Consider the following 12,277-nt stretch of genomic DNA (forward strand, 5'->3'; position numbering starts at 1 on the left):
CTGGGAGAATTAACGTTGGCGTTTAGGGGAACTAACAACAAAGGTTAGGATAATTTGACGTAAAAGGTTAGGAGAACTAAAACAACGGTTGTAATAAAAATTGTGTGAATTTACAAAGCAAGTTAGATGTATTGGGTTAAGTTTAGAATAAAAGTTATGCCGACAAGACTCAAACACACAACCTTTGGATTGCTAGACAGTCACGGATTACACCCATCCATCCTCCTAGACCAACCTCCCTACTTTCATTGCTGTCTAGATCTTGGAGGTGCTCAGAAATACATAAAGTATGTTTCGTATGGCTCTGAAGCCAGGCTGTTATGTATGGAAGTATTTTGAAGTCTGGCCATTTTTTTTAATGCACTTTATTTTGTATTGCTTTTTTAAATGTATCAATGCGTTTTAATATCTTTGAATGTTTAAGTTAATTTCAAATGTTAATAGTATATTTGACAAATCCTTAGTTTTTTTTGTGCAACTCATAAAGTAAATTAACTTAGTTCGTACTACATTCATTTCCTCTTGCTTTTTCAATTTAATGCATGGAAAAGATTGTGTAAGAACATTCAGGTAACCTTAGCGGAATTAGCTAATTATCAAGGTCAATGTTTTTATATCAAAAGTAACTAAATTACTTTTACTCTGAGTACTTAGACTGCTCGAGTGGCGCAGCAGTCTAAGACACTACATCTCAGTACTAGAGGCATTGCTACAGACACCCTGGTTCACATCCAGGCTGTATCACAACCAGCTGTGATTGGAAGTCCCATAGGGCGGCGCACAATTGGCCCAGTTTTGGCCGGTGTAGGTCGTCATTGTAAATAAGAATTTGTTCTTAACTGACTTGCCTGGTTAAATAATGGAAAAATACACACATTTTACTCAAGTGAAAGAAAATGTAATTATAGTAACTAAAGAAAAGGACTAGGGTGGACAGTATCTTAAGCTAGGTTACGGAGTGATATTGCCACTACGGTGCATCTGTAAGAACGGCTTCCAGTTCAGAGCAGTTATTAACTAGAAAAGGACACAGGAGCACATTGAGGGGTAGGATGGAGATATGGTATTGCTTGTAAGGCAGGCAGGTATGATAGGTAAGGTTCTGAAATTATGTTGTGGTTTTGGAGGACTCTAAAGGGTAGATACAACACAGACATGATTAACCAGTGTCATAACTAATAACATAATATAAAGTAGCCTATACAATATCAATAACAAGCTAGTATAAACTAGGATATTGAACATGCAGTACTCGACATCCCTACTCCATTGAAGTTAACATTTTTAAGGGTAAAGTAACACTTAAGGTTAGATCATGGTTATCAGGGTTATGGTTAGGGTAAGAGTAGGGGTTAAGGTTAGGGTTTAGGGTAGGGGAGTCCCAAGGATCCTGGAGAGCACTGATCGTCAGATCACCCAAAACAAAGGAAAGGAATAAAGGACTTGGGCCGCCCCATGCCACCACAAACACTGAACAACACAGAGGAAAGAACAACCTTCCTTTATACGACGATTGTCTATTATATTGACAAGATAGTCAAGTGACAGCTCTAACAATGGAAATAGATGTCTTCGGGTCTCAAAGATGGAAGGCAGGCGGGGAGGAGATGAGGTGAGATCAGGTGGGAACATTCTAGCCAAGGAGAGGGCCGATATGAGTTTTAACAGGCCATAGAGATAGATAGAGGCCTCATCTTTGCATCTGTGCCATTATAGCATATGACACAGCATGGGCAGTGACATTGAGGCTATCTCCATTTTAAATGTTCCTTTTCTTCATTGGCTAATTGCACCCAACTCATAGGAATCCCAACCCAATTGACTACTTTAAATAGATGAAAGCCCTCAATGGCAATGTCCAAGCTAAAACGGGTTACATCGGTGAATCCTCGATCTATCGCTATGACAACAGGCACATCTTTTTTTTCAAAGTAGCCGAAATACAACGTGTGTCCACTTACATCAGTGCATTCATAACAACTTAACCATTATAAATAAGCCTCATGTAGCAAACTGACGTTGCTTCCAGAGTCCGTTTGGAACTCACGTTGCTTCCAGAGGTTTTGAACTCGGTAGTGAGTGTTGCAACCAAGGAAAGGCGATTTTTACACGCTTCAGCGCTGAGCTTGTGTGGCCTACCACTTCATGGCTGAGCTGTTGTTGCTCCTAGATGTTTCCATTTCACAATAACAGCACATTCAATTGACCGGGGCAGCTCTAGCAGGGTGGAAATTTGATGAACTGACTTGATGGTAGGTGGCATCCTATAACGGTGCCACGTTGAAAGTCACTGAGCTCTTCAATAAGGCCATTCTACTGCTAATGTTTGTCTATGGAGATTGTATGACTGTGTGCTAAATTTTATACACCTGTCAGCAACAGGTGTAGCTGAAATAGCCAAATCCACTCATTTTAAGGGGTGTCCACATACTTTTGTATATATAGTGTATTTCAATACTCTTTCCACCCATGTAATGTACACAGAACAAAACGCAATACGTAAAGTTTTGGTCCAATGTTTCATGAGCTGAAATAAAAGAACACAGAAATGTTCCATGCACACAAAAAGCAGATTTTTCTCAAATGTTGTGCACAAATTTGTTTACATCCCTATTAGTGAGCATTTCTCCTTTGCCAAGATAATCCATCCACCTGACAGGTGTTGTCACGCCCTGAGCCCTTGGTTCTCTATGGTGTTTAGGTCAGAGCGTGACTAGGGGGATGTTCTAGTCATTTTATTTCTATGTTTTGGGATTGAGTATGGTTCCAATTAGAGGCAGCTGATTATTGTTGTCTCTGATTGGGGATCATACTTAAGGGTTCCCTGTTCTCACTTGTTTTGAGTTAGTGCAGGTAGCACCGCTGTTGTCACGGTTCGTTGTTTCTTGTTTTGTTTGAAAGTTTCACTAAAATGAAAGATGTGGAACTTTAATCATGCTGCGCCTTGGTCTGTCTTTCCACACAACCGTGGCATATCAAGAAGCTGATTAAACAGCATGATCATTACACAGATTCACCTTGTGCTGGGGGCAATATAAGGCCATTCTAAAATTTGCTGTTTTTTCACACAACACAATGCCACAGATGTCTCAAAGTGTGCAATTGGCATGCTGACTGCAGGACTGTCCAGCAGAGCTGTTGCCATAGAATGTAATGTTAATTTCTCTACCATAAACTGCGTTGTTTTAGAGAATATGGCAGTAAGTGCAAGCGGCCTCACAACCGTTTGGCGGTGCACCTTGTGCTGGGGACAATAAAAGGCCAATAAAATGTGCAATTTTGTCACAACACAATGTTACAGATGTCTCAAGTTTTGAGGCAGCATGCAATTGGCATGCTGACTGCAGGAAGGACAGCCACAGCTGTTGCCAGATAATTGAATGTTAATTTCTCTACCATAAGCTGCCTCCAACATTGTTTTAGAGAATTTGGCAGTATGTCCAACCGGCCTCAACCGCAGACTGCATGTATGGCATTGTGTGGGCGAGCGATTTGATGATGTCAACGTTGTGAACAGAGTGCCCCATGGTGTCGGTGGGGTTATGGTATGGGCAGGCATAAGCTACAAACACAACTGAATTTTATCAATGACAATTTGAATTTACAGAGATACCGTGACGAGATCCTGAGGCCCATTGTCGTACCATTCATCCGCCGCCATCACCTCATGTTTCAGCATGATCATGTACGGCCCCATGTCACAAGGATCTGTACACAATTCCTGGAAGGTGAAAATGTCCCAGTTCTTCCATGGTCTGCATACTCACCACACATGTCACCCATTGAGCATGTTTGGGATGCTCTGGATCGACATGTACGACAGCGTGTTCCATTTCCCGCCAATATCCAGCAACTTCACACAGGCATTGAAGAGGAGTGGGATGAAATTCCACAGGCCACAATCAACTGCTTGAGCAACTCTATGCAAAGGAGATGTGTCGCGCTGCATGAGGCAAATGGTGGTCCCACCAGATACTGACTGGTTTTCTGATCCACACCCCTGCCTTTTTTTTAACGGTATCTGTGACCAACAGATGCATATGTGTATTTCCAGTCATGTCAAATTCATAGATTAAGGCCTAGAGAATAAATTTAAATTGACTGATTTCCTTATGTGAACTGTAACTGAGTAAAAGCTTTGAAATTATTGCACAATGTGTTGATTTTTGTTCAGTATACATGAATAATGCTAACCTCTCAGACTGATGAATTGAGGATTCAATCAATACTTTATATTTTCCTGTTTACATTTAACCATTTCACACTGCCCCAGATTTAGCACTAGAAAAACAGTAATCAAAGTTGATCACATTCTTTTAGCTGTATTTTTTGGGGAGAATTTCCTTTCGCGGCCACATACAGTAAGAATGCATGCACAGTCCTCAATCTTTTTTAACAAAGTGATTATGCCATGTTTTGATCATGAGGGTGTTATGCTGTACTCTGTGGAAACACATCACACCCTGGCTGAGAGGGGCTGTGATGGCTAAACTCCTTTCAGTACCAGAGATCCAACTACACAACCCAAGATTTACACAAGAGCATAGGGAGTTCAGAATCATATTTATACCAGTTTACAAAGGTTCTTTAAGTTTGGGATTCAGGGGAAGAACATAGGAAGGGCCAGTTCTCATAAATAAACTAGTTTGTTAGTTTTGCACCAAAATGGGAGGCTATAACACAAAACAGTTTTACAATCAAATAAAATACAGGTTTCTGTGCTGATGGAGGGAAAGCATTACAACTACCTAAAACTCAGGGTATCAGCTATCGCATCACCTGTCACATCACCTGTCACATCATCCTTCTCATAACGAAATAGCAGCTTCCCTCCCAAACACAGTCACATCTCAAACGACCGAAACAAGGTTTATAAACAGACATGGAAAAACAGGGAGACAATCACAGTTCTCAGTGAATCAATCAATTAGCAGGGACTCAATTAGGAGCGCATTGGCTGAAGCATGCACAGTACTCAAGGGTATTCATCACACCTGTGACACACTCATTTACAATGATCATCCTGAAGTCAGGTGTATATCATCTGTGCTCATAATATAATTTTATTGAAGGTTGCGTTGTGTTGTAAAATTGCGAAACAGATTCTGACTGGGAGCAGTGTTGGGGAATAGTACCACAACATGTAATTCAACTAGTAATTCAACTACATTTTGCAGTAGCTTGTTGGCAGTTTAACTACATTCAAATGTTGATAGTGTTTTCAGTAGTTAATGACCGCTGGGCTAGCCGACACGCTCACATTCTGGCTGCCACACAGATCTCACTACACTGTTAATACTGTTTTTTAAAAACTGTTAAAAGTGATGTTCCTGCGGTCATGTTTCTTAACTTTGTATTATATGACATTTTAGATTTAGACATAGTTTTTCACAAGGTAGTTTTGATATAGTGAACTGCTTTTTCAGAGTAACTTTCCTTAAACAAACTATAATTATCTTCAGGGTAGCATTATGTAGCTCAACTTTTTCCAGTGTGAAGTAATTGGTAACTTGGTAAACTATAGTTCAGAGTAGCTTTCCACACAATGCCTGAGAGATGGTTTATTGTAAAGGCCAAAGTACAAGTAGTATCGTTGCTCTACAAAGGAGGTGTGGTCTATGCACATCAGTCTTAGTAAAAACTCCTGCAATGTTCTAGGCCTTTCTTATTGAGGGTGAGATGATATAAAGGCAGGGAAAAGCAATTCTGGTCATTTGTCTGAAAAAGCTCTCAACATGAAAAAGCATTCCACCAGTCTGAGGGTGAGACTGCCTGTCCTGGTGCTGGTCCTGGAGGTTCTCCTCCTAGCCCTCTACACTGCCTTTGTCACCTATGACAACGATGCTAATGCTAAACTGCAGAACAATGAGACCAAACCCATGGACAACGCACTGTACCGAGATTACCCATACTTTGCTGACATTCAGGTGATGATATTCATTGGATTTGGGTGCCTTCTGGCCTTCTTCCGTCTCTACGGCTTCAGTGGGATGGTCTTCAATTTCCTGACGGCCACCTTCGCCATCCAGTGGGCCATCCTGGTACAGGGCTACTTCCAGTTCAGCCATGCTGGGAAGATCCACCTGGGGGTCATCAACCTGATCAATGCTGAGTTTGCCTGTGCCGTGGTGCTCATTTCCTTCGGGGCTGTCCTGGGAAAGACCAGCCCAGTGCAGCTCCTAGTCATGGCCCTGCTGGAGGTCCCAGTGTTCTCAGTCAATGAATGGGCTGTGCTCAAGTACCTGAGGATCAACGATGCAGGGGGATCCATCCTCATCCACCTGTTTGCCTGCTATTTCGGCCTGGGTGCAACATTTGTCCTGTACAGGCCACGTCTGAATGAGGGTCACGCCAAGGAGAACACCAGCTACCAGTCAGACATCCTGTCAGTTATGGGCACCCTGTTCCTCTGGGTGTTCTGGCCCTCCTTTAACTCGGCTCTAACCCTGAAGGGAGATGACCAGCACAGGGCCATCCTGCACACCTTCATAGGCCTCAGCTCCTCCACCCTCACCGCCTTTGCCCTCTCTGCCATGCTCAACAAGAATGGCAAGATTACAATGGCCGACATCCAGAACGTGACCCTGGCGGGCGGGGTGACTGTGGGGGCGTCGGTGGACATGATGATCTCCCCTGCGGCTGCGTATGCGCTGGGTGTGATGGGCTGCACCGCCTGCATGCTGGGATACAAGTACCTCAGCCCCTTCCTGGCCCGCCACCTCCGGATCCAGGACCAGTGTGGTATCCACAACCTGCATGGCCTCACAGGACTCATATCCTGTGCCGCAGGGATATGTGCCATCTTGACAGCCACTGAGGAGGTGTATGGACCCAGCATGTATGAGATCTTTAGCCACAGGGCACCTATGGAAGGAGATCCTAAGCTTCTGGAGCTCCAGGAGTTGATCCCTGGTCTGCAGCCAGGTCTGGGACGCAGTGCCAGGGAACAGGCCCTCTACCAGGTGGCAGCTGTGTTCTCCACTATGGGAGTGGCAGCACTAGGGGGCATATTGACAGGCTTTGTGTTGAAGCTGCCGTATCTCGCATCACCCTCAGATGACCTCTGCTTTGATGATGAGCTATTTTTCAATGTTCCGCCTCATTATGATTGTCCGATGGCCCTAAATGGTCAAATCAAAACTGACGATTCGACAGCATCATAGGGTGCTAGCTATGCATTTACTTGTATGAATAAGTTTAATGCTGAATGACGGTAAAACATTTAAATTGATTAGATAATCATGCAGTTTAGCAATAGAATAGATCCTCATTCATGGTTAATGTACTCTGTGATCCATTTCTCTTTCTTGCACTTTTTTATTTTACAATCCCACACAAGAGGTTTTATGGACACAAACTTGGTTTTGTAACCAAATTAACCATTGGGTTTGTATTTGTACTTATTTTAAGATGTTATAGTATGCAAGTCTGTGTCTCGCTGCCTAATGAAATCCATTTGTCTATTTTTAGTGGTTTGTAAAAGTGTGTCATCTCATGTAATGACATACTGACTACAGTAGCCTCACACACCTGACTGTTAAATGTATTGAGGTCAGAGGGCTTTTGTTTTCAAGTGTGGTACAACATTGGTAATTTTATGTCAAATTACCTGAGAATGAATACAGTTTTGCAGTTAGCAAAAGAATTGCAGATGTGGGCACTCAAACCACATGATTATATAATTCATACAATGTACATTAACATAATACAGAATATTGACACATTCACATAATACAGAATATTGACACTAATTTGATGACTCTATTAATAAAGAATCTCTCATTTTACAATCTCACTATTTCTTTACACTGTTCCTGCAGTCCTTGCGATGTTTTATTGTGTATACTCAGATTTAGATAATGTTTAGTGGAGTGGTGAAAGGTATTTTACAGCTCCTTAAAGGGTCACAAAGTCTGATGGCCAACATGCAGTAAGGTATTATGCAACAACTAAGGTGACCCTTTAGCATGCAGAGAGGCCTTGAGTGCAAAATTATTAACTAGGGACTAATATTTTTCCTGGTAAGGAAATTCTCCTGATCTTGTGAATTTATTTCCTGACATCAAACAAGTGTTTGAAAATTGAAAGAGGTTATTCTACAGCCAAATTACAGTCGTAAAGAGCCAGACAGATCAGTACATGTTGTTTTTCATTAAAAAACACTCAGAAAAATAAATAAATAAAAGGTTGGCTACATAGCTCAGGGGCCTGTTGCACAAAACTAGGATAAGGGATTAAGCCAGGATATCTTGGTGATCCTGGCTCAATTGATCCGTAATCCGGTTGCACTAAAGATGGATAGGGGGCAGGAGGATATGTTATGGTATAAATTACCATGGAGATTTATTCTGTGGAGCTAGCCTGCTCCAGACCAGGCTAAATTCCAGGATCTATTTAATCTCATCCCTAATGTCAGTCAGCAGTCACCACAAATGGAAACCAATAGTTATTTCACTGCTCACTATACATTGTTATCACATATAACTAGACCCACTGTTATTATTTAAACGTTTGTGATCATTAATTTCAATGATTTTGGATAAAAAATGATTTTTAGATGATGTTGCTATCATTAGATAATTTACAGTTTCCCATAGACTATAAGGCTATATATAAAATGATAGAATATTAGGGCCACAGAGGGGAAAAAAACACAAGTCATAATATTGTAACCAGTTGTTTTAAAGGAGGACAGTTGTTAAAATGACAGATGTGGGGCATTTCGTGAAATTGTACTTCAGTATGGTTTCATAAACAAAGACATGCTGATGTGCCAGAATATTAAGTATCACATTGTCATAAGTATCAAAACTGTAAAAACAATATGTAGCTTTTCTGCAGAAAGAACCAGCCTCATAAATTTATGACTTTATCCTTTTTCTTCAGTGTGGCCCTAGTACTCTGTCATATAAACAAATACACATTCCATATGAATATAAAAACACAATGTGTAACATTATGTTCCTTTATTGAATAAGGACAAAACAAAGCAGGTAAACCATCAGCTCCTTTCGAAACTGAAGTCACAGTGACTCTACAAGATGGAAAGCACAGAATCCAAGCATATTATACAAAATGATACATACACATTCAAAGGTCTGTATATAACACACCCTGCATGTCTGCACACTAAAATAAATGCAGGACAAATCCATACACATCAACTGAACAGACAAATGAATGGATGCAGTAGCCTCCCTGCAGCCTTGTATTACACACAGTATACCGCACAAACATCATAAGAGGCCAAATTCGTCAAAAAACGAACCCAAAAAAACCCAAATTCCTCTGCCACCGCAGGACATATTTAACCAAAATTGAAAGCACACATACTAACTAAAATAATTCAACACATATTGGTCCCTCAGCAGCCGACCACTGTCGTCATCAGGGAAGATTGCCGGATTGTCCCAGTCCATGGCTGGTGGCACTCTGGGGGCCCTCTCCTTCCTCAGGCAGGCCACATTGTGGAGGACAGCACAAGCCACAGTAATATCACATGCCCTAACAGGGCTGACCCTTAATTTGTGAAGGCAGTGAAAGCGTGCCTTCAGGAGGCCAAAGGTCATTTCAACTCTGGCCCTGGTCCTGGCATGGGCATGGTTGTAGGCCTGCTGTGCTTCCTGGGGGTCTGTGAAAGGTGTCAGGAGAAAAGGCTGGCAGCCATACCCCCTGTCTCCCAGCAACACACCAGAGAATTCACCTGTCAACACAAAATCTCATCATTACTACCTCATAAACACAGTGATATTCTTGACACAGCCATGATGGTTATAAATAGGGGTTGTGTGGCTTACCTTGTGATAGGCACTGATAGATTTGAGGCCCGAAAGATTCTGGAGTCATGGACTGAGCCAGGCCATTTTGCCACAACATTGCTGATCACACAGTCAGCATTGCAGACCATCTGAAATCATAAGATGAGGAATATTACACCAATCAATGCACATCACTGGCAATGCAGAGTGTTCGTCAATGGACAATATCAAAAAGTTATGTTCACCTGAACATTAATGCTGTGAAAGGATTTCCTATTCACAAAATCGGCCTCATGGGCACCTGAGGGGGCTTTTATCCTTATGTGTGTGCAGTCCACTGCACCAATGACATTGGGGAAACCTGTCACACAAAGTAATGAGTATCCTACTATGTGTTAACAGTTGTCCTGTAATTTGTAGATCCTCTTACCTGCAATCCTATAGAACTCCTCTTTGATGTCAGAGTCTTCTGTGGCCAGGGAAGGAGATGAAGACATCTGCTAATGCTTTGATAGCCAGACACACACTCCTTATTGTGCGGCAAATTGTGGCCTTGTTCAGCTGTTCTGCATCCCCCACTGAGTACAGGAAGGCTCCACTAGCAAAAAAGCGCAAGGCCACACAAACCATTTGCTCCACACTCAGTGCATGGCTCCGTGCAGTGCGGTGCTTAATCCTGGGACCCAGTAGTCTGCATAGATACCTGATGCCATCTGCAGAAAACCTGTATCTTTCATATAGATGGTCATCAGGGAAGGCCAGTGGGTCCAACCGGTCCCTGAAGACCCTTTCTCGCCTGAAGGCTCTCCTCAGCACAAGTGCTTCTTCATCCACCACATCTCGCACGAATGGGCATGCCATTGTCAGAGCAGAAAGGAACACACAATTTTGGGCCTTCATATAGGCTAGTGGCCACACCTGGTGCTGGGGGGGTGGGCAAAAGAGGGCGATGCCTTATAACGATGACTTGGTTGTACTGATTGCTGGGAAAATAAAAAAAACCTTAGAAAGATGCCACCGTCCTGTGTGCTCACAATAAGAGCTCATATGTCATGGCTCACTTGACTTTACGAGAATATACCTAATTTTTATTTTGAGCTGTGTCATCTTCTTGGAGCTGGGGGAGGAAAGAAAAATAATGATTAATACATTTGTGTTACAGTTAGCATACAGTGTACATTGAAGGCATATCTCACCTCCCTCTCAAGTTTTTTTATTTCAAGGTCCAGTTTCCTAATTGTCCTCTTTTTTATTTCGGACTCCAGTGCAAGATTTTCCATCTTTTTCTTCTTGTACTGAATGTCTATGTCTGCCAGTTCTATTTGGCGCCGGAGGTGGTTGCCATACAACTTTCTGATAGCTTGTGAGCTCTGTGAACACAATACAATTAGCGCAGCTGGAATTTGGCAGGATGTGGTGTCCTTTTATTAATACGCACTATGTTGCCAGGCTGGTTTTCCCACTGTATAGCATCTGGGTCCTGTAAAAGAAATTAGATTTTTTGATTTTGATGAGGACTCCTCACCATTGTAGAGTAAATAGTACTTTCACAGTCTTAACATGATACCTCATGCCTTCTGGAATCCAGAGAGATGGTCTCCTCCTCATCATCGTCTCCATCATGTGCTGTTGCTGCTGCACTGGGGCCTTCACCCTATCACATTTAATCGGATTCATATTGAAGCTAGTAGACAAGACATGCCAGGCCTACAGTATGCCTTTGATGGAGTACTCACTGGATCAGCATCGTCTGGTGCTTGTGCTGGTGGCTCTAACAGGAACACAGTGCTGCCAGACACTGCAAGGCAATAGGTAAACCAAAGTCAGACAGTCCAAATTGATTCAATATGAATGTGGTTGTATCCCATGTAGAGATGGAAGGACATACCTTGAATGAAGCGGGTGGCATCTTGGGAGGAACCTATGCTCGTCTCTTTCCCCCCAGGGATCCCCTCTAAGACGGGCCTGCCTTTATTTAGCTCCAAGGCCATGTCCTCTGCTGGGGTAAGGTCAGCCTTTGGTGACCCACCACCCGTGCCTTGTCTGTGGGTATTCTTTTTCACTGCTAAAACAGTACAGACAATGTGTGAGCAGGCACCTTCTGGGTACAATATATGCTTGTGCTTTGTTAAATATTAGTCAGGGACCATACCATTCTGCAGAATGTTCTTGTATTTGATTTTGACCTGCTGCCATGTCCGTTTTGGCCCGTTCATGTTTAATCTACACACACACACACACACACACACACATTTAATGGAGTCACACTGCAAAAAATTACTTGGTATTTTTGTCTTGTTTTCAGTAAAAATATCAAAAATTTTATCATAGCTTTATACAGTGTGATGGAGTTACTTTACACAATTTCACTCATATCTGCAGTGCATTTCAATTAAAAATTTAACCGTTTCATAATTACAGTACAACTGCATTTTTGGAGATGTGAATTAAATATTTGAATTGTAATTGTGATGTTTCAGCGGAGCGGTGAGTGTGTAATTGTGCACTACTTACGCATT

General features: G+C 42.2%; 2 protein-coding genes across 2 annotated transcripts in view; one reads left to right on the top strand and one right to left on the bottom strand.

The window, feature by feature from the left end:
• Positions 1 to 7,411, top strand: part of LOC139542859 (solute carrier family 12 member 5-like) — a 113,113-nt gene extending 105,702 nt beyond the window's left edge. Inside the window, exon 26 of the mRNA XM_071348790.1 lies at positions 5,861 to 7,411. Coding sequence (XP_071204891.1) covers positions 5,861 to 7,163 — 1,303 coding nt within the window. The 3' untranslated portion in view covers positions 7,164 to 7,411. The remainder of the gene's footprint in view (positions 1 to 5,860) is intronic.
• Positions 7,412 to 8,930: 1,519 nt separating this feature from the next.
• LOC139542868 (uncharacterized) lies at positions 8,931 to 12,007 on the bottom strand. Its single transcript, XM_071348801.1, has 10 exons — positions 11,911 to 12,007; positions 11,647 to 11,823; positions 11,495 to 11,556; positions 11,326 to 11,412; positions 11,197 to 11,238; positions 10,955 to 11,128; positions 10,840 to 10,875; positions 10,189 to 10,741; positions 9,798 to 9,907; positions 8,931 to 9,703 (listed from the first exon to the last, which is right to left on the bottom strand). The coding sequence occupies exons 1-7, from the start codon at positions 11,972 to 11,974 to the stop codon at positions 10,840 to 10,842; spliced, it is 642 nt and encodes a 213-aa protein (XP_071204902.1). The 5' UTR covers positions 11,975 to 12,007; the 3' UTR covers positions 8,931 to 9,703; positions 9,798 to 9,907; positions 10,189 to 10,741.
• Positions 12,008 to 12,277: the final 270 nt, after the last annotated feature.

Source organism: Salvelinus alpinus, chromosome 17, assembly GCF_045679555.1.
Source record: "Salvelinus alpinus chromosome 17, SLU_Salpinus.1, whole genome shotgun sequence".
Classification (NCBI taxonomy): Eukaryota; Metazoa; Chordata; class Actinopteri; order Salmoniformes; family Salmonidae; genus Salvelinus; species Salvelinus alpinus.